At 42.6% G+C, this 21,183-nt stretch overlaps 1 protein-coding gene across 1 annotated transcript in view; it reads right to left on the bottom strand.

Annotated features, from left to right (window-relative positions):
* Nucleotides 1–21,183, bottom strand: part of ca16b (carbonic anhydrase XVI b) — a 99,992-nt gene that overhangs the window by 14,251 nt on the left and 64,558 nt on the right. Inside the window, exons 5-13 of the mRNA XM_062402833.1 lie at nucleotides 17,571–17,666; nucleotides 14,526–14,592; nucleotides 11,498–11,655; nucleotides 10,198–10,390; nucleotides 5,745–5,929; nucleotides 3,563–3,671; nucleotides 3,419–3,468; nucleotides 2,580–3,330; nucleotides 1,982–2,120 (exon numbers count right to left, since the gene is read on the bottom strand). Of these exons, the coding sequence (XP_062258817.1) occupies nucleotides 1,982–2,120; nucleotides 2,580–3,330; nucleotides 3,419–3,468; nucleotides 3,563–3,671; nucleotides 5,745–5,929; nucleotides 10,198–10,390; nucleotides 11,498–11,655; nucleotides 14,526–14,592; nucleotides 17,571–17,666 (1,748 nt within the window). The remainder of the gene's footprint in view (nucleotides 1–1,981; nucleotides 2,121–2,579; nucleotides 3,331–3,418; nucleotides 3,469–3,562; nucleotides 3,672–5,744; nucleotides 5,930–10,197; nucleotides 10,391–11,497; nucleotides 11,656–14,525; nucleotides 14,593–17,570; nucleotides 17,667–21,183) is intronic.

Below are 21,183 nucleotides of genomic sequence, written 5' to 3'. Positions count from 1 at the left end.
TTTAAGACAGATGGAACACAAATAAAAAAATAAAAAAAGGCTGCACTGCATTTAAAAGAAAGAGAAAGAGAAAGATATGAAGAGAGAGAGATGTGGAGAGAGAGAAAGAGAAAGAGGATAAGGGAAGAGTGAAAAAAAAAAACGGGGGAGGAGATCTCCCCCTGTCTTGCATCAGTGACTCCCCATCTAATGGCTCCCTGTGGGCGTGGAGGTGGTGTAGGTAACAAACCAGCATCTCCCTGACTCTGTCCCTGGGCGTCAGAAGAATAGTTTGCGTCGAGGGAATGTAAACTGGTGACAAATGAGCTCATCTCTAAACAAATGTCTAGTGTAAAGAAAGTAGATTACAGCATCCCATTTCACACCAACATCACCCAGTCAGTAATAGAGGACAGGAGTTGTTTTCTGAGCTCAACATATGCAAGTTTTCGATGAACACCTCGAGCCTCAGAGGTTTCCAGATGGGCTCTGCAACTGATGCAATTAATTCCACTGTAGAAAGACTCATGAACTAAGATCCTCCACGCAAGGACACATGCACAAACTAACACAAGACAAGCAGATTCAACTTCAGTAGACGGTCCATTGATTACATATTGTTCAATAAACATTCAAACAGCAAATGGATGATATTAATTAAGCTGCTGATGAAGAAAACATCTGTGAGCAGAGACGCTCACTTTTTTAAATAGCAGCGCTGTCTCTGAGCGATGCTCCGCAGAGCATGAAGAGTAAAGACAGCGTGAATGGGTTGATTTCATCTTATATCACAGTCTTTCCCTGGGGAAGCAGACGTTGTCTGTGAACTGTCTGAGTTGTCACAACAGCAGCTGTGACGGCCATTTCCAATCTGAGAGCTGCCCCTGCTCTGCTCCCGAAATACCACAACTCTCCGTCTTTCATCCATCCACTGAATCCACTGCAGCCGTCTCTGGTTTCAACACCTACATGGAGCTGATGACTATAGATCCGTCTATATTATGATTTGACACCAACATATTCCACATTTAACATTACCTGCAGAGATCTCATAATTTAGAAAGAACACATTTCAAGCTTTAACGAAAAACAAGCACGAATTTCAGACTATAAACAAACAAAAGATTATGCGACAAGGAGCCTTTACAGGCAGTAACTAGTCCTGCAGCAAGCTGAGGAAATGGTCCGCAGTACTATTTGCAACTCATTAGCCATCCCACATGTGCCAGTGGCTTGGTTTGTGTAATTACTAGGGTTCCAATAGCGTAGCTGGAAATCAGCCCGGCAGATAAAGAGCCAGCTGAGACCCCTGCTGGCTCTGAGCGGCCCTCAGGTCACCAGCCCCCCACTCGAGTAAGTGATGGGTCTGATGTCAACGTGCAGGCACAAGAGGATTCTAACTACCAGACGGGCTGGGACCAATTCCCACAAATGGATACACATGCTTAGAACAGACACATTCAAACCAGAAATGCCCTCATTGGAGTGTAGAGCTCCCCCAAGGCCAAACGGTCCTTAAATTCAATAAACCGGCACCAAATTTCACACACTCAGAGATGTCTTTCCCCTAAATGACCCTTATCTTTTTTCCATCAAGACCAATAAAGTTTTCTTTGGAAAACAGTGAAAATGTTGTTAAATGTTGTTAAATGTTGTTTAAGGAAGTGAAAAAAAAATCAGTTCTTCCCTGTCCCACATCACATCTTTCCAGCAGGTTCATGGTTATCTGTTCAGTTTGGGTGAACCCTAAAACTAACCCTTTGGTGTCAAATTAGCCAAACTAACCAACAAGCAAACAGACTGAGTAAACAATAAAAGAATAAATATCCGCTTTGGTGAAGGAAACCAGACAGACGGGAATATCCAGACACAGAGAGTGTCTGGCCTTATCAAGATGAGCCCCCTCTGTATGTAATACCACTTGGTATAATGACATTTTACTGTCTGCCAGTAAAATGTCCTCTATGAAATTAAAATTAATTTCATTGAACTTTCTCCTCACCTCCAGTAGACCATCACAATGAGCAGCATTATGAGGCAGAGCAGAGTTAGAGCAGACACCACCACTAGGGGGACGATCCACACCATCCTGCCCATCCCTGGAGTAGGGCTTCTGGTAACGTTGGACAACGTGGTCCTGTCTGGAACATAATACATGCACATATTACAATTTTTTTGCAAAGCTGACTGTACATTGGTGTAGGATGTTTATTGAAGACTTGAATTGGTGCAGATCTATTTAAGATTTAAATAATCTGCAAAAACGCTCCGCTCTCTGAAGCTAACTTTTCTGAAATATGCTAAAGAGATTTCCTCGGGGCAGAACCCTCAGGCAGAGAGCTCACTTCTGCCTTCAGGGCTCAATGTTGTACTGACACCAAAGCCTGGAGCTTTGTCTTTGACTGAGATTATAACCAGTGTAAAATACCAACTTAAATCAAGTTATTTGTTATGTTAAAGCGGGCTCCATATCTGTTGGTACTGTTTAGAGAAGTATAGTGTTGTATGATAGCTGACAACAAGAGAGCATGGATTATAGACAGTTTATTCTTTCTGTTTGGATGGGATGTGAATGAACTGAAAGAAAGACGTCTCCTCACCAGTGTGGACCGAGAACGGCCAGAGTTTCTTCCCGTCACTACTGATCTTTGGAGACAGTGTGGAGCTCTGAGGAATCTGCATCTCAGCACTGTCATTACGAGGCTCCTGAGTGGAGACCGCGTTTACGTCTGTCGGAATCTCCTCCAAGTTAACCAGCTGCTTGTCACCAGTGCTGGCAGGTATCGTGTTGTCTTTGACTGTCGGCGTCCCGTCTCCTTTCTCTTTGGCTGTGGATGCAGGGGTGGGGATTAAAGGATCTCTGGCCACGGTGCTGTTCGCTTGCTTCTCCTCATTCTCATGAACAGTCTTGTTCTTTTTCTTCTTCTCCTCCTCTCCCTCCTCCTGCTCTCCCTCTCTCTCCCCCTCGCCCTCCTCCTCCTCGCCCTCACCCTCCCCTGCAGCCTGCTTCTCCTCAGACGGGGTGTCCATCTCGGATCCCTGCGAAGCCGCCTGGTCGGTGCTGGACTTCGCAGGCAGGGCGGATGGACGGTTGGTGTTCTGAGTGGCTTGTGGCGCGTGCGTGGGCCAGACCGAACTGGGCAGAGAGGAGATGACCCCTCCGCCAACGCCAAGGCCTGCCAGCAAAGAGCTTGTCACCACCGATGCCACCGTGGCCTGGCTGCCACTGGAGGAGGGGCCCATCCCCGTTGCCATGGAGACGATGGAGAAGTGGATGCCAGACGACGTCCAAGTGGACGAACCAGAACTTATTGGAGCCATGTCGGCAGAGGATGCTGGAGAAACCGTGGGCTGGGGGACACAGGCAGGGGATGAGAGGATAAGTAGTTGGCAAACATTGCCACACGAATGTCACTAACATGAAAGAAATGCCACTCACCATCCCAGTCTTCACAATACGAGACCCTTCAAATATTCTGGTTGTATTCGCTGGAAAACAAATCAGAAAGCAAGCATTTCACAAACCTATTTCCTGTGTTTGATTTGTACAAATTATCTCAAAATACAAATGGTGAGCAGCTACCTCGGAAGAGCAGTGTTTGGCTGAAATCACTGCGTAGGTCATGCTCACATACCGCCTGCACTCGGAAAAGGTACAGGATGTCTGGGGACACATTAGTGATGACTGCTTTCTGCAAGAGAAACAAAAAGCCCAAATACTTTTGTAAAAACATGGTACGTAATGTTTAAATTTGTGGTTAAAATACATGTGTAAGTGTGGCTGTTGTCGCCTAAAATGAAAACACAACACACTAAGCTGCCTCCCCGTTTCACACTCTTATGACCCATAAGTTCAATGCAGTTTAAAAAAGAATTTCCAGCCTAATTTAATTGTGTTGTGCAGTTTGCGTCTGGCTCTACTTATATTAAAAAATGCCCCTCAGAACAGTTGGGTGATTGCCTCTGGTGTTGCAGAGCTGGTATTTCTCTAAAATAATTCAGATAATGGTGTCCAGAGAACCAAATTGAAAATGGAAAATGGAAATGAAGTGGGTGGGAGAAACTGACAGCAGAGAGACGAGCAGAGAGAGAACTGACAGCAAACAGACTGATCGACTGTATTGATGGAGAAAAACTACAAAGTATCTCGTGGACACTTTTCTCTGCCGACAGATGCTAAAAGTACACAAACACAATGAATGTACAAAGCCCTTAAAAGACACAGAGATACTACCAACCTCAACAAATATTAAAATCAATTCAAGTGATTCAATGTTTGAAATTTTAAATGTAGAAATGACTTGTAATATTCCTTCCTCCTCAGTCTCACATCCCAGAATAAAGGAAAAAAGAAAGGCGGGGCTGCAGATGGACGACGGCTCTGTCAGAGGACCTCAGGGTGCAGTGAGGCCGATGGGCAGTAAAAACCTCAGTAAACGTAATGGAGGGATGCTAAAAACAGAAAGTTACTGGCGCACAGGGACTTGAGTAGTTTCAATGTTTAACATCAGACATAACTTCTGTGGCAGTTTAGAAGACAAGCAGCAGGTGGAGCATGGATGTGTGTGGGGGATGGGGGGGTTAAATGAACAATAATAAAGGAGTACAAATACATGTTGTTACATATGATACGCATGATAACATTTGCCCCCACCCTCGTTAGCCGATACAGTTTTTTTTATTTAGTATTTGTAGTTTGAAATGGTAAGAGAAGTTTTTGGCTCAACACTCTGTTCATCTAAAGGGACAGTTACACAACCAGCTTCCACAAATGAACTCAGGAAAATGTCCAGAATACTTATATAAGGGGCATTCTCACAATAAGTACTGCATTTGGTTAGGTGAGGGATACTGCTGCGAATAGAAGAGTCATCTGCGTGCCTGCATGACAGTGAACTGCTCACACATTCTTTTACAAGGGGCTTGAATGTTGATCCAACAGATTTGGACATCTGTGTTCACACGTGCAACTCTTCGGGGTTAGATCTAGAAAATGTCAGGTTTTCAGCACATGTGTTAAAGCAGCTGCAGACTGTCATGACAGTGAGGGAGGGAGGGGAGGGGGAGGGGGATGGGGGGGTTTCGATGGGCTTTATAAGAGATGCACAGCTGGATGTTGGATTACTAAGGATTATGCTGTGTGAAAAAGAACAGCCCTTTAAGTGTAAACTCCTGCAGCAGGAGGATGTATCTCTGCAGAGACGGTGAAGAGATAAGATGAAAACATAAAGAGATACCTTAATGTTTAAGACAGATGAGAAGAATTGTAATATCAGTGTTGTCAAAATCTACATGGAGATCTGAAGATCCACACGTTCAAAGTTGCATGCATTTGTTTAAAAAAAAAGAAGGCGGTTTTTGTTCAAACAGCTGCCTCTACTCTAACTCTGAAACCAGACCGGCATTTATCATCGGTTTTCCTATTGCTAAAATAAAAAAGAGCTCAGAATAATGTGTTTATACTTTACACAGATCTACTTCAGAAATGTATAAGAATTTTTAAGAAAATACATAAATAAATGGCAGAAAACTGACAAAAGGTGTGTTTGTCATCAGACTGCACACGTGTCAGAGGTGTGTGTGAGACAGGCCTGTGTGTCTAAAGTTAGACAGGTGAGTGACAGGGCAGCATCCAGGCCCTCGTGGCAACAAGCAGCTGCACGCAAAGTTCATCTCAACTTGTCATCTCCTGTACACACAATCACTGATCTGTGCCTCTACCGACCAATCAGAGCCGCGTGCTAGCAGCGCGTGATGACACTCACCATTCTCTGGTCCCCGGTCTTGGTGAAAGTATTTTCATCCGCAACATCGCGTTTCACCCAGCTGTAGGAGACGGTGTAGCTGGTGATGGGTGGGTGGTAGACAGTCAGGGGGCGTTCCCAGCTCACCATCAGTGCCGTCTGGTTCAGCGGCTTGATCTTCATGCTCACTGGGGCACTGCTGCACACTGAGAGAGCAGAAAAAAGAAATGTCTGATTTGAAAAGGGAAAATGAGAAAAAAAATTGTCACTGTCTGAATGCAGCTGGGTCAAGCTGCGGTTGGGAGGACAGAGGTTCATGTGTGTGGGCAGCACACAGGTTGCCTTGTAACAAGCAGTTATTACTGTCGGCTGCTGACGTGACTCAGAGACATTTTCACATGAGAAACCACTAAAAAGGTCAAGATAATACAGTGACTCAAAAATGAAGACGTGCACTGGTGTCTGAACCGAGGTCAGACACGACCACAGGTGTCAGGAGAGATCAGTTGCCTGGACACTTGTCTTTGTCATGTCACAGCGCTTCCCGGTAGAACATTAACCGCCAGAGTGTAGCAACAAACACATGGTGCAAATACTGCAACTTCCCCCGGCCACACCTAATTGGCAAGATCCTGTCTGTGCAACTTTAAACAGGATGCAGGAAAAGGGGGGCGGACGAAAGCCTTAGATTCGGCCTCAAGGTGGCAGTGTAGGCTTCAGCATGGATATTAGCAGAGGGATATGTCAGTGTGAGCCAGGGACAAACTGGACAGGCTTCTTAGCACATCGGGGCAGCGGCAAACAGGATCCTGTGTCAACTGAGTATGTTCTCACAGGGTTTCTGCCAAATAGAAATTGTCATCACAGTTTTTCCCCATTTGCACGTTGAAGTTATGGTGCAAATTATGGACCATGATATGTGAAATGGAGACAGGGCGGAAGGTAATCAGTCAGAGGGACACGGGGGAAAAACACAATGGCGAAAAAATCCTGGGGTGTTGATGAGGTGTGACAGGTGTGAAACGCATTATAACCCATCGGATGTTTGTTGTCAAATCCACTGACTCAACAGTCATTTAATAACAGCTGAAGACGCCGCGGTGGTTTCTCTGCCTGCATCATTACAGTCATCATCCCTGTCACCCTCTGCAGCAGTGAACTGGCAACACTAACATCCACAGCTGCTGGAGACCTCTTGGAGCCATTTGTACTTCTGCCAAAAGTGCACACATTTGTTCAGAATAACCGGGGACAACTACTCTCACACGTGATCCGCCGAGGAGGGAACACGTTGCCTCTGTGTTAATTGGAAATGCCATTGATCTAAGGCCGTGGTTCGGTTCAGAAAAACATTTTAATACAATGGCAGTTTGGCAGCAAAACTAATTAGCTCTCATCCCAAAATGTGAATGCAAATGGGATTTTGTCAGATCAACTCAGGTTCAACTGAAAACATGAACTTCAGTATGAATGAAACATTGAATAGTACATCATGTTTCATCAGTAGAACAGTGCTCAACATGGTAGGGGCACTTGACATAATTCTATTATTTATGTGTGAATACATCGACTGTAAGCTAAAATAAGCACATTTATACTTTTGCCTCAGACTATGATGACTCATATCAGAGCTTGATTATTTTTGCGTATATCATAAAGGGTATAAATTCTAAGTTAACAATTAGCAGATTTGGTGCTTCTCACCTCTCGAGGATATGCAATTGATATGTAATTTCTCTGAGAATACAACGGAAGAAATGAGGCTGGTTTTAACATAAATATCTGGTATTTTCTGAACTTTGCAGGAAAGTCAAGTTCAGTATGTGAGGGTTAAATACCAACACGGCAACTGCAACAGTTATTTGTACAGTACTTATTTTGTTTGTGTGATTGTTGCTAGAAGTATCAGCACAGATTTAACACCGATGAACAGAATTACAATGTTGGACGGTGTTAATAATGCTGTGTTAATTATTGGCTAAGTGAAAGGACATTAACTGAAGTGCTGAGCTAATTTGTTAAAGCCTTATCAGTCATATATTCCAAACGTTCCTTGGTACAAGAGAGAAATGGCTGCTTTTATCTCTTTTATATCACCGTAATTTAGTATATTTGAGCTTTCTACAATAGGTTGAACAAAAGACGCCAGTGTAAACCATCAGCATGGATTTATTTTCTGTCATTTCGTAGAAAAACATATTGATGATAGAATTAACTATTATCTACTAGTAACTGAGAAAATGATATTGAAAATAGGAGTAACACCAAGTAGTTTATATATCTTGTCAGATAAAAGCTACATTTTTGGTATGAAAGATTGCAGAGCTTGTGTTTACACATGCAGAACAATGTACAGCCTCAGAGAACACACAAAAGCTGAAGTAGATATTGACCTATGTATTCTTGGCATTATCGCCAAACAAAACGTCTGCCCCATGCAAACAAAACCTGCAACCTGTACTCTGCATAGCTAACCTCAGAAAGGTTAGTTATGCATCTGTAATGTCCATCAACCCTCGTGGCAATAACAGCCACAGGGATGGAACATTCAGTCAAAGTGTGGCCCTGGCTCTCCCAGCATTTACAATCAAAAGCCATCATTTACTGCGCGCAGATAAAATCCCCTGCCCCCCACCACACACACACACACACACACACACACACACACACACACACACACACACACACACACACACACACACACACACACACACACACACACACACACACACACACACACACACACACACACACACACACACACACACACACACACACACACACACACAATGTTGACAGGTACCACCCCTGAAGATAAGACTGACACTGTTCACCGCCAGCGTCTCCCAATCTACTATGAATTCTTACATTTTGAGAGAGAAATAGAAATGTGTGAGATACAAAGAGAAAATTAGCTGGAACGAGGGGATGTAGGGCGGAGGGAAAAAAGAGGAGAGATACTGGTCCACATTAATTCTGCCCACCGACATAATGCCACAAAAGCAATTTCACAACTTAATTTGCATGGGTCTATTTTAGCTGTGCCACATATTAATGATGATTGCTGATCGGCCCCGGCTAGGGTGCTCCAACTTCATCACAGGCATTACCAATCAATTCTCCACACTAGACAGCAACAACACCACTTTAAGGAGCAGCAACCTTCCTCATTAGTCTCCATAGTTCCTGCACTGCTCTGTTCAAGCAGGTTCTGCAAGACGCACGCATAAAAGAGCGAGACGAAAAAAAATGCTCTTACAATAAATTCCTGTGTGAGATCTGTGCTTGGCGTTAACTTTGATATGAGAAGGAGTTGAAACAAAGACAGAATGACGGGCACCCTTCTGACTGGACTGGCTTCACACATAAATATCTAGGAATGTAAAATATTACCTTTAATGATTTTAATTACACAATAATATGCATAGGGTGCTTTTTACACCACCAACAGGGGAAAATATAAATTAGCTTCTTCAATCCAATTATGATAATCGAGCCACTGATTTCAGAACAAATAAATAAATAACTGCTTCTCAATTGAGCATCAAGGTGATGAAATATTGCTAAAAAGCCAAATATGCTTTCTGAAAAACGAAATGGTACGAAAGATAATATGTGGTCAAATCTTACAAAATAAAGCTTGAATAAATCAAACCAATTAGAGAGGGACAATAGCAATTAGGATTTCTTAAGATGCTCAAGAATTACTATGAAATATTTACATTAAAGCATGAATTATCAAACTTTAGGTTCTGTTGAGAGGAATACTCTGGTATATCTTAAGTATTCTACGTCTTATTGGATCCTGGTAGGATGCAGATGTGTAGCTGTTAGCATGTTGCTTTAACCTCAGGCTTTTACCTTAATATCTTTAAGTAGCCATCAAATATCCTTCCATTTTGTTTAAGACCCCTTGGTGGGACGCAATTGTTTTAATACCATATATAAAGCCATCATCTGACCCACGATGCTAGCGTTAGCTTGAAATAGCTAGTTAGCGATAACTAATGAAATGTCCCACTGTTTAAAATCAAGGAGTCAAGGTTACAAAGACATCCTAGTGATAAATCTGTCAGTTATCATGGAACACTGTTTATGTGCTGGGTGAGAATAGAAATCTTGAAAGTCATGGGAACAGTAGCTACGGGCTAGGGAGTTAGTAAACATTCGGTTTAGGCACATTTTGAAAACGTAGATGGGCTTAGGAATGACTTGGGGAAGCAATGTTTGCTGATGTCTGACGTAACCTTGGCCTACAGACAGTGTACATTACAAAACACTTATCCAGACCTAACCATAATACTTGTGACCTAATTTCACTGCAAACTCTCACTGCTCTATTAGGCTGAATTCTAAAAGAGCTAATAAAATAGTGGGTAGCTCCTTGGATTTAATACCCTGTATCCCCTGTGCTATAGTGCAAACCACAGGGAGAATCTCAAACAATGCATGATATATATCACATGTAAGTTACCTCTTGAAGACTCAGTGCTGTGAGGGCTCCTCAGGACCTCAGTCAAATCGCTCTGCCATGCAGCTTTCAAAGCTGACTTAAAGACTTTCCTGTTGTCCAGATCCTGCAGAGGCCGGAAGTTGTTCCTTAGATACTCCACAGACTTAACATGGTCCTGTTGCTCTGTTGTAAAGATGGAGTAAAAGGCCTCCAGCTAGTTGGGGAAAAAAGAAACAGAGAGAAGATATTTGAAGCAAATTTAAGCATTTTTATACAATATGTATGTGTGTCTGTGTGTGTGTGTAGAATATAATACATCATGCAGGACTGCATTTGTATCCACTTGCCAGTAGCTGACTGTTCAAAACCAGAGCAGAGTATTTGCAAGAAGCATTCACAGCACAGGCCCCAGCAGGCACGGACCTCAATCATCATCCTGGCTACCTACCGGCCTGTAACTTCTCAATGGGGCAAAATTTGTGGCCATTGATTGCCATGAATGATCTCCTGCCACGCGCTGTAATGACTACACATTACAGACACTGCGGAATCAATGTGTCCTATGCGTGCTTGGAGAAATGAATTATGGGTTCATAAAGACTATCTGCGAGCGTCACAAACATTGTAGCGGTGGTCAATATTCTTGCAGCACGAGTCGTTTCGGAACAAAAGATTTGTCCTCCTGCAAGCTGATAGAAATTCCACTGAGCCCTGCACATTTCGACGACGGAGAGGATATGCAGCTGGGCAACCCGAGAATTGTATGTGTAAAAGATGCAGCAAAGGATATGGGATCAGCAAGAAGCGTGGGGCATGATTTGGCATTCATTATCTCTCAAAACCAGTTGGAGGTAAGCTTTTTGTACAGCACATAGGTGGGCGCAGTTAGTACGCAGCATTTTTATTAAACATATGTTAAACTGTTACTGCAGTAGCTGATATTGAGGAACGTTTTACTCAAGTATTCTATTGAAGAGCCTATAGTCACGGTCTCAGTCCCACAGCATGATATATGTATAAGAGCCGTCTCATATCATTCATATACCACTAATTGGCTCCCTCCTCCCCGTTTAATCATCCCCTATATTGGCAGTTATGGTTTCATATGCAAAGTGGTAGGGGAGGAACAAGGGTAACGGGAAGAAAGAGGAGAGGCTGATGGAGGGAAAAATTGCTTAAGCGCCGGTACTGTAGGACAGCGGGTGATCCACTGACTATATGGGAATGGGATCTGACTGTGCGTGGATAATGTACCTGTCTGGTCATGTATGTGTGTGTGTTTGTGTGTGTGTGAGAATGTGTGTGTGGGACCTTAACGCACCTGTGAGTGGGACAGATACACGGGCCTGGAGAAGATGATCCACTCCACTACCTTGCTGCAGGGAGGCATGGTCAGAGAGCCGGTGTATCGGTAATAGCTGTCCACTGACGATGGCAGCAGATCCCTCAGGACGAAAGATCTGAGGTTGGTCTCCTTTTCTGTGGAGAGCACGGCACCAAAAAAAGTGTCAATACACACGGATGAAAATCACAGACTTCTTTCCGTACCGCAACAAAAATAGCACATCTTTCACCCTTTAATGCTCTGCTAAAAACCCTGCATATTTTACATTTACACCAACATTTACAAGGTCGTTTCATTTCACACTCCCCGTGGCAATTTTACTGCTTTCCTGAAGCCTCCACCAGTGGAACGACGGTGGAAGCAGTTAAAAGCCTCAGCAGTTGTTATCACTCCGGCCAGATCTCTGCACTCAGATGGGCTGAGAGAGGAGCAAATGGAGGGTAGGCTGATAAAAGGGCCCTGCCCTGAAAGCTGAGATCTGTGGCTTGATGGTAGCATGCTCATCTCCGTGTTAACAACCACAGCGTGGGCCACGGGGATTAAGACGGATCCGAATGATTACCGGATCTGTTCTATCCGCTGTGATCAGAACCAGGCGAGGTCATGTAAAACGTCATAACAACAAGCAGCAGTTTGACATGCAGACGAATATCCCTTTATCTCCTGCAAACAAGCCATGCGGGCTGTGTAAGTGAGCTTGTTTTTTTAATATTTTTTTTTTCTTCAAATATCATGCGAAAGACCCAAATAAAGCTGAATTTATGTCAAGTCCAATCTCTCACAGCTCACAATCTTATCTAAAGAGAAACAGAGGTGCGGGGTGTGGTTTGCATTTGATAGCATTACTGAGGCACTGGAGGGCTCGCCCCAGCGCCTCATCTGTACTCCGAGTCAAATTCAGTATTCACAGCCTTTCCTCTCCCCGTCTTCAGGCGGTGTACGTGCCCTATCGCTCGTGGGCCGCCGAGATGCTGATGGATGGATGACTGTGGGATAACGAGCAAGTGGAAAACCAACCACCCAAACGGGGGAGGAGACGAGGAGCATTTAGCAGCCAGCAGGAAGAGAGTTCAAAAAACCACCACCACACCCACACTGAGCTCGCTCTCAGCTGGGAGATGAGAGATACTGTGGAGTTAGCACAAACATCTGTGCATCTGCAAAGCACAGAGTTCAGCCACTTTCCGAGACTGATGGAGATTCATGAAATAAACCAGCATAACCCACGTTTTGGCAACCTGCCTTTGTCAGGGTTTTATAACAGAAGACAAACTGAGCTTAAATACCTCTGTGAGATGAAAACCAGCGGTGAAAAGACCCTCCAGCGGACATCAGGCCAATCAGAAAACAGGCCATTTTCTTTATTGCAATAACTTCAATAACATTTTGGTGAATAAACATTTCTCTTCACTATGTCAGTGCTCCAGAGGTAGTGAACACTTGCTCTAATGTTAATAAATGCAAGCAGAAGGCTAAATGATTCCGGATGAGATCATGTTCGGAGAAACACAGCCAACACCGGTTATCTAATCATCTGGTGAGATTTTAAATTTCAGTTATAGCACGCTCACAGACGTTAGCCTCAGAATGTTCGTTGTTGCTTGGCAGCACCCAGGCTCCAGTCTGTTATTGGCTATTTTGGTTTGATATTGAATCAATAATATGTTTGATAAAATCAGGGCGGCCCAGATGATTCTGCAGGCAGCTCAGGATTATGAGGCTAAACCCTTTCCTTCCCTCAGTCTAGCTGTGGTGCATACATCACCTCAGACCCTGCGACTCCCACCTGCCGGCCTTTTTCCTCCAGTACTATCACCTGACCTGGTCTTCCTCCCGACTCACCTGCTCACAGGTTCCCCAATCCCTCATTAGTTCCCCCTTATATGTACTGGTCCGTGTCCACTTGCTCTCTTCGTGCCATGTACCTCAGCTTGCTAGCGCTCTCTTCTTCGCCTGACTCTTTTGATCCTGAACATGTTTATAGATTTTGTTTCAACTCAACCCTTTCATACTGTGTTTCCCTGTAAGGATTTTTTTCTTAATCTTTCTTCTTTTTCATAAGAAAAGACAAAACTTTTACGTCTGCCTCCTGAGACATGCTCCCTTTTCCGAGAACTGTGACACTATGCGTCTCCATATCCTCATCCACATGTTCTTGTCAGCAAATGATCATGCTCACATAAAGGCCGTCAGCGACGTGGTTGTTAAACAAGCCATATATGTCCGTGTAAACAGAGCTGCTGAGTCCCAAGCAGCGGTAAGGGATTACACGGTCATGTTAAAACATCTGCTTATGTTGTGCATAAGTCATGCATGCAGCGGAGGCAGCAAAGCAGCAGTAATTTAAAACAATATGCCACGAAGAAAAGTGCCATGACCTGCAGCTCGAGACATCAATAGTTTAAACGTTAGTATGAGCCTCTACAGGAGCCACAGTACATGAGAGTGAACATGTACATCTGAGTGTTGTCTAATTGAGGCTCTGATGTAATTAATAGTTCTGTCTCGTGAGTGGAGCTGGGGCCTCCCACTGTGGAGCTACACTAACGAGCGAGAGGCAGCATCCTGCTAAATTTATCTCATTTTTCAGTTCAACTCTGCTCGTATCTTGTGTTTACACTAATTTAATATTTGAAAAACACAGTGTGCTTGAATTAAAGAGAGCATCGGTGTTTGTACCAAAGAGGCAGGAAGGACTGCCGTGAGGAATTTACCTCTAGGATCAACCAAAGCATCAAAAACTGCAATATCTGAGTGATTTTGTACCGGAGGATTATTTTTTTTTTTTTGAGTATTCCACATGAACTTAATCCCCAGAGCAACGTTTCATGCGGAGGAGATTTTGGTTTTGATAAAAAAATACATCTGTGGAAAATAAATAAATACAAAACACTTCAGATAAACAGAGCAGAACAAAAACATACATTTATGGAGATTATATGCAAATACACTGGCCACATCAATAAATAGAATTTGTAAGGATCTTATTTTTCCCATTACTTACCATGATGCACGACTCCTTTCAGCCCCTGGATGATAGGGTCCACAGCTGGATTGTCCTTTTGTCCCAGCTGCAGGAAATGTCCAGAGACAGCAGATTACAAAAGGGATTACAAGACCGGAATAATAAAGACGTAATAACTAGAGACAATCAATATGAACAAATACAGGGGTTGGATGAAGAAAGGGCAAAGTCTCTACAATATAACATAATCTAGCACAGACCATCTGTTCTTTGGAAGTTAATTATGTTAGATTATTATAGTAAGTATTAAAAACTGTCCCAAATGTGTATTACATGACCTTTATGTTAAAAATAAGATTTACAAATGCATAAAATCATTTGTGCATCACTTTGCTCACAAATAGCTTTTAAAGAGCTTCCTGTGTGTACAGACCATCCGGGCTTTCTGTGAATTTGCGCCTAATTCCAACGTGAGAAAGACCTTCTTCTAAAAGACATTAAATAAATGTAACCATAAATGTATGGTAAGTTAATTTTATTCCCTAAATGACTATACACGGCTTACATAAGCTATTGCTGGGTTGTGCTATTCTGCTGGGAAAAGGCAGATGCCGGTGGCTCATCCTCTGAAGTAAGTTAATGCAGAAACATGTACACTTTGCAATATGATTATAGTCAATGTAGGAAGCTCAATATTTCAGCTAACAGGTCATTTTGAGTAAATTTTCTCTCCATGAATCCTCCGTCCTCATTTTAAAGCATGTCAGTGCTCCTGAAATGTTAACTGTGTATGTGTCCCGACAAATGATCCGAGACAAAAAAAGAAAAGTCCATGACACTTATTCGACACAGCAGTAGTTAAACATAAGTTTAAACAAATCATTATCATGAGTCTGTAGTTACCATCCAGATTGCAGCATGTTTCACGGCATTACCTTGACCACAGTATCCTTGTGCGTACACTGTAGCATTAATAAAGCCATTCATTTGATCACTGCTCTGCTTTTAATCTGTTAACTCTGATTGTGCTTTTGATGCTTGGATATTTACGAGACATTGACTCTGACGACTTCAAAGGCTTTGTGTCCTTCTATAGCTTTTAGCTCTCGCTAACCAGTGTGACCTCCACAACTCGCCAAGGCCTTTTGGCTGCCAGCTACTCTGTGCTGATTCCCTCCTTATTGGTTCGCTTTGCTCTTAATTATTCGCAATGCCTGAACACTAACAAATATTGCCCAGTCCGACATGTTTGCAATATTCCCAATGTCCTACTTAAGAGACGAAACTGGACAAAACAGTGGTGGGACCAATCTTCCCTTGCTCAACATTAATTCAGGTCAGTCAGAGGAGAATAATCGTGTGGAAGTGAATGCTGAATGTGGGTAATATGCACACCTTAGAGCCCATTAATAGGCCTTTGGGGAGCATGGGAGGAACTCGTCTCATTGATTACAAATGGTAAATCTGAGCCAATGTGTGTGTGTCCGCTTATAAACCCCTCACACTGTAAACTGCTATTCAGCGGATTGTGTACGGTGGTACTAATTGCAGTAACCAATAGGGTTGTCAGGACCCGGCGGAGGCATTTAGGTCCCCGTACACACACGGTTCATCACTGTCTAAGAGTAGACCTACATTGCAAACACCTGTGTCCCCATTCCAGCCTCCCTTCGGCGAGATCCGACCCTTGTCTATATACCATTAGGCTGAATGTAAGCGGGCATTGATCACCTGTCATCAATCGCAAAGATAGCGCTAATAGAAATAAAGAGAGTAACATGGGGAGGGACCCTGAAAGTGTAATCGCTGCTGGTGTGTGCTTTTCCGCGGTTCATAAATCTCTGAGGTGTTTTTACAGTTAACAGAAATTAGGACCATTGTTGTCCATTAAGTGCTTATGTGCACAGACCTTCAGGGGACAATTTGTAGTATCTCGGGAAAGCAATCTGCAACGTGCCACAGAACAAAAAAAACTAATCAGCAACCAGGTGAAAAGAAAATGTCCTATCACAATAAAGGTGTGATAATTTTTTTTATTGACCAAAAAAAATAAATAATAATATTTAGAGTTTTTCATAATTGGACAAATACATTTCCAACTATCCCCATCAAGTCATAAGTGCCTCGCTGTTTAACAACGTCCTTTCTCACCCTGTGTGAATCATAGTTGGATTTTCAGGGTGCACTTTACTTGTTCCTCAGTTCCTTTCAATCCACTATTGATTTACTTATATCCCCGGTTTCCTTAACTAATTGTAACATTCGGCAGTAAGTGGTTCCTGTTGAGAAAAAAACTATTTATAAACCTATTAAAAAGGATACTTCCTTTTGGGTAATACTACCAACAACTAAATGAAAAACCATTACACTCCAGTTTTCCGCAGATCAGTGCATCTCATCTGAGGAAACTAATCACTAAGGTTGATGGAATATTCTAAGTATTTGGGCATAAAGATATCGAATAAAACATGTTTATTTTTTTCTCCTGATGATGGTTCTGTATGTAATTCAGGAGCTCACCGAAGTGATAAGAATTCAGTCCCATTGCATTCCATATGATAGTAGGTGATATATTTTAACAGACAGACGGTGCTGAGCCCTGCTGTCCGTCTACACCTTAGGCTGAATCTAAAGATGAACAACAAGACTGCTCCACAAAAGTGAGGTGGTCATTTCTTATTGGCCGCTGGAAACTGGCTGCAGTATAAGTACAAAAATCCTGCCTCCTCCATATTAGTTGATGGGACATGGATCTAACTAACAAGTTAAAGTAAGCTTCAAATTAAATGTTGTTAGAGAGGGTTTCTTACAATTTATCCAACTTTTGGTAAGTTTGCTTTTAATAAGTTAATAGATGCTAAAAAAGGGGGTAAAACATCCAGATTGACAGGTAAGGCATCAATCCAGATTCACTGTGCTGACTCAAACAAATTATGTTTAGGTTAATTTTGCACAATGGGGGGGAAGTGGAGATCTGCTTGCATTTTTATTTAAAGTCTATGGCCAATGTTCTGTGGGTGTTTTTATGTAATCATGATTTTCTTTTTATAGTTGTCCCGACCTCCATTCTTGATGGTACTTTACCTCGAAGAAGACGGCCATGGCAGCGATGATGCGTCTTTCCTTGATGGCAGCGCTGAGACTGTCAAAGTCATCTGAATTGTAAAGGTAGATCTGCATCTGTGATGGGAAACAGAGCATAAACAGCTTGAGAAGTGGACAAGGAGAACGCACGGTCCTGCCATCAATCACTTGGACACACGGCTGAGGAGCTGATGAAAAGCTGTTTTGAGGGGCATAAAAGAGGGAGTATTTATCACTCTCATCAATCTCCCATAATCTGTGTCATTCCTTTTTGTGTGCTGCCACTCCTGGAGGATGCTGAAGAAATACAGCAGGCCCGTTCCTCAGGGCGACTGTCCTCGCCGAGGCAGTGATGAGCTGAGAGGTGGAGGAATGGGCTCTTACCCTGTGGGGAGATCTGAGAGAATGCTGTTCTTTTAATCATTGCACCCAATTATCTTAAATCACCCACAACATCGCTTCAGATTTTCTCAACAATGCTCAGGTTGTTTGGGTATGATCCACAAACCATCAGAGTGCAACATTTACCTGCAGTGCACTAAATATATATATATTATATATGTGATTTTCGTTTGTTCTTTCGGTTCATAGCAGACACATATAGTGCTGATAAAAATCTGTAAATTATTCGAAAAGTAGAAATTGGAGCCGTCCATCATCTCACTGTCGTGCGCCTCTTTAAATCGAAAAAGCCTTTCTTGTCAATGAAACAAGTTAATTGGCAATAACAAAAAGGTCCTAGATGTTGATTTAATTAAAATCCTTTTTTCTCTTTCAAAGGAAAATTACGAGACCCCCCCCACCAGTCCAGTCGGCTGGGCTGACAACAGATGTAAATATTGAAAGTAAATAAGTTCATGAATAACCATGGATCCATTAATGTTTACCACGGGCCTGAACCAGGTACAGAGTGACTCAATCCAGTTCATTTGAGCTAATCAGCTTCCTTCAGAGGTCCTTTAACTGCAGACTTTAATGAAGCTAATTTGTTGTCTGAGATCTCAGCAAGAAAGAGCACTGGCCATTCATCACCCTTCAGATGTTATTAACTGCATTACCCAATTAAGCTGCCCCCCCTAAGGCTTCATTTACTCACTAGGATTGGCTCATGTGACCCGCTCTTGTTAACACCACACATTGGAAAACGGGATTATCAAACAAATGTTCAATTATCACTTAACACGTACAAAGCAGCCAATAAAACACAAATGTTGCCAAAAGCCATTTGAATCACTCGATCGCAGGCTTCATTTCACAGGATGTTATTGAGATGTGATGTAGAAACCCCTCGTTTGGGGTAAAGGTCCTCCACGGATGAGGCTGAAAGCAGTCGATTTTAACCAGGGTTTGAGTTTTTTTTTTAAACTGTTAACAGCACTGTTCTACGGCACAATGTGTGAAGATAAGTTTGAAAATGATAAGTACCTGTAATTAATGGCAGCTTGCAAAAGACCAGAGGGAGCGGGTGGAAGCTTAAAGTCAACAAAACATTTTTTGAGCTTTAGAATTTACCTCCAGTTTTCTCTACAGAGCATAAAGCCCATCAAATCCACATCTATCGAGCCGCTGTTTTGACTGAATTCAGTCTATAGCTCTCCTCTCCTCAGTTTCAGGCGCAGAGTGAGTGCAAACATGAGTGCAGAAAACTGCTCTGCATTCCCAAGTCCCATTTAAGCACAAACAGGTGAAAAAAACAAAGTCATGTTTGGCATGATTTCCCCAGACAACAAGATACCGGGGCGAGACAAGAAGACTACACAAAATAAGATTGTGTGTGCAGGTCTTAGATTTTCTTATCCCAGTAGCACAAATTTGCCCCTATTTTCTTTCTATATTCTGTACCACTGTGCTACCACAGTGCCTCTTGTTTAACAGGCAAACCCGTCTGTTACACGTGATGATTATCTCACTCACATTACCATCCACCTCGATTCTTCCATTTGAACAACCTGCAAAATTCATTTCAAGAAGAATTAATCTTCTTGGGGTGGGACACAGTGGGTGTCACATGAAACTTGGTGCTTCACATATTACCGGAATGGAGCGGAGGATTATGGGTCAGTAGATAGAGATCTGTTGGTCTGTTAGTTAGCAGCATTACACAAACACTACTGAACAGATTTCCATGAATGTTGGTGGAAGAAGGCAACATGGGTTATGGGAGAAGTTTAGCGGGGATCCAGATCAAGGGTTTTTCTTTTTTCACTTTTTTTAACCTCGCAAGATGAGGGTTCTTTCAACATTGTAGTTGATTTTGTTAAATAATTCAGGCACAATGATGAAAAAAAAAAAATCCTGAGTGGGTGCAGCTTGCTGCAGATCAAAATAAAAATGTGGATCTAGTAAATTTAAATAAGGAAACTTTTGGGCCTTGGTGGAGGAATAGACTCTACTAGGTACCATTTTAGTTTTGAGTTATATTAGTTTTTCCGTTTGTTTTTCAAAAAATTACTTCCAAGAAATTCTGGAGGGTTAGAGCATTATCCATTGAAGAACTAATTCAATTTCAGGGCTAATCTGAAATACAGGAACTTTTTAGCCTTGGCAGAGGTATTCAAACTCCAAGTGCCCTTCAAGTTGTTATTTCCAATGACAGCAGCACAGCCCAATGTCTGCATGTGAATCTGCTTTACGTTTCCTTTTCACATTAACCTAATTCTTGCACACATCTGATAATACAGTCGTTCAACAGCTGAGTGGAACTAAACAAATAGCTGGTAAATATACATTAACGCTGATTGTGTCCATATGTTACTGGTGCTACGACGGCTGTTGCGAGTTACACATCATAAACAAACATCACTCTTCAGATATGATTGCATATAGCCATTCCCACCCCTGACTTCAGTAATTCCATGCTCCACAAACCTCGACTCGCTCAGCCAGAGGTGTTCATTAGTTTTCATGTTTTATTTTCTGTTTTTCAGACGCGTTTGTCTGTACCCTCAGTGTGTTTGAGTGGTATTTTCAATGTGCGGCTGTATTTCTTGTATTAACAGCACATTTAGTTAATGCCTTATGAGAGGCAAGGCTGACGACTGTGTTTTTCAATTTACAGTGTATGCGCGTTGTTAAACCAGTAAATATGTTTTCCTCATTTGCCGTTGGTTTGTGTGTCTGCAAGGGCTTCTGTTAAAGTTCAGTGTAACAGGCTTTCCACAGCGCATCATCTCCATGTCTTGACCCTCGCTGTAAACTCAACTCTCTGATGCAAATACACTTCCAGTGCTTCTGGGGCTGCTCTGAAATGTACTGCACGCTCAGTACACTCACTCCATCACTTCATGCATCTGCTGCAACGTGTGCAAACGCGTTCCCTTCCCAGGTATGATTTGTAATTCATGTATAATTAATCTAACCTTGGTGACACCCTCATATATTATTAGAAAAGATCTCCCTATGGGGCCCCGAGGCAGGAAAAAATTCACTGCTTCATTTTTCATTGTGCTGTTTGAGCGAACAGGTGGTCCATCCATTGATTCCCCCTCTTTACTCCCACGAAAAAGACCGTTGTTAGATTAATGTCATGTCAGGAGCTACAGGCCGAGCACGCCATTGCTGTTTTTCTTCTTTTACATCCCCTACCGTGTTACACATGCAGAGCTGTTCCATA

This window comes from Platichthys flesus, chromosome 2 (genome assembly GCF_949316205.1).
Source record: "Platichthys flesus chromosome 2, fPlaFle2.1, whole genome shotgun sequence".
Classification (NCBI taxonomy): Eukaryota; Metazoa; Chordata; class Actinopteri; order Pleuronectiformes; family Pleuronectidae; genus Platichthys; species Platichthys flesus.
This window is presented reverse-complemented; position numbering and strand designations above follow the sequence as displayed.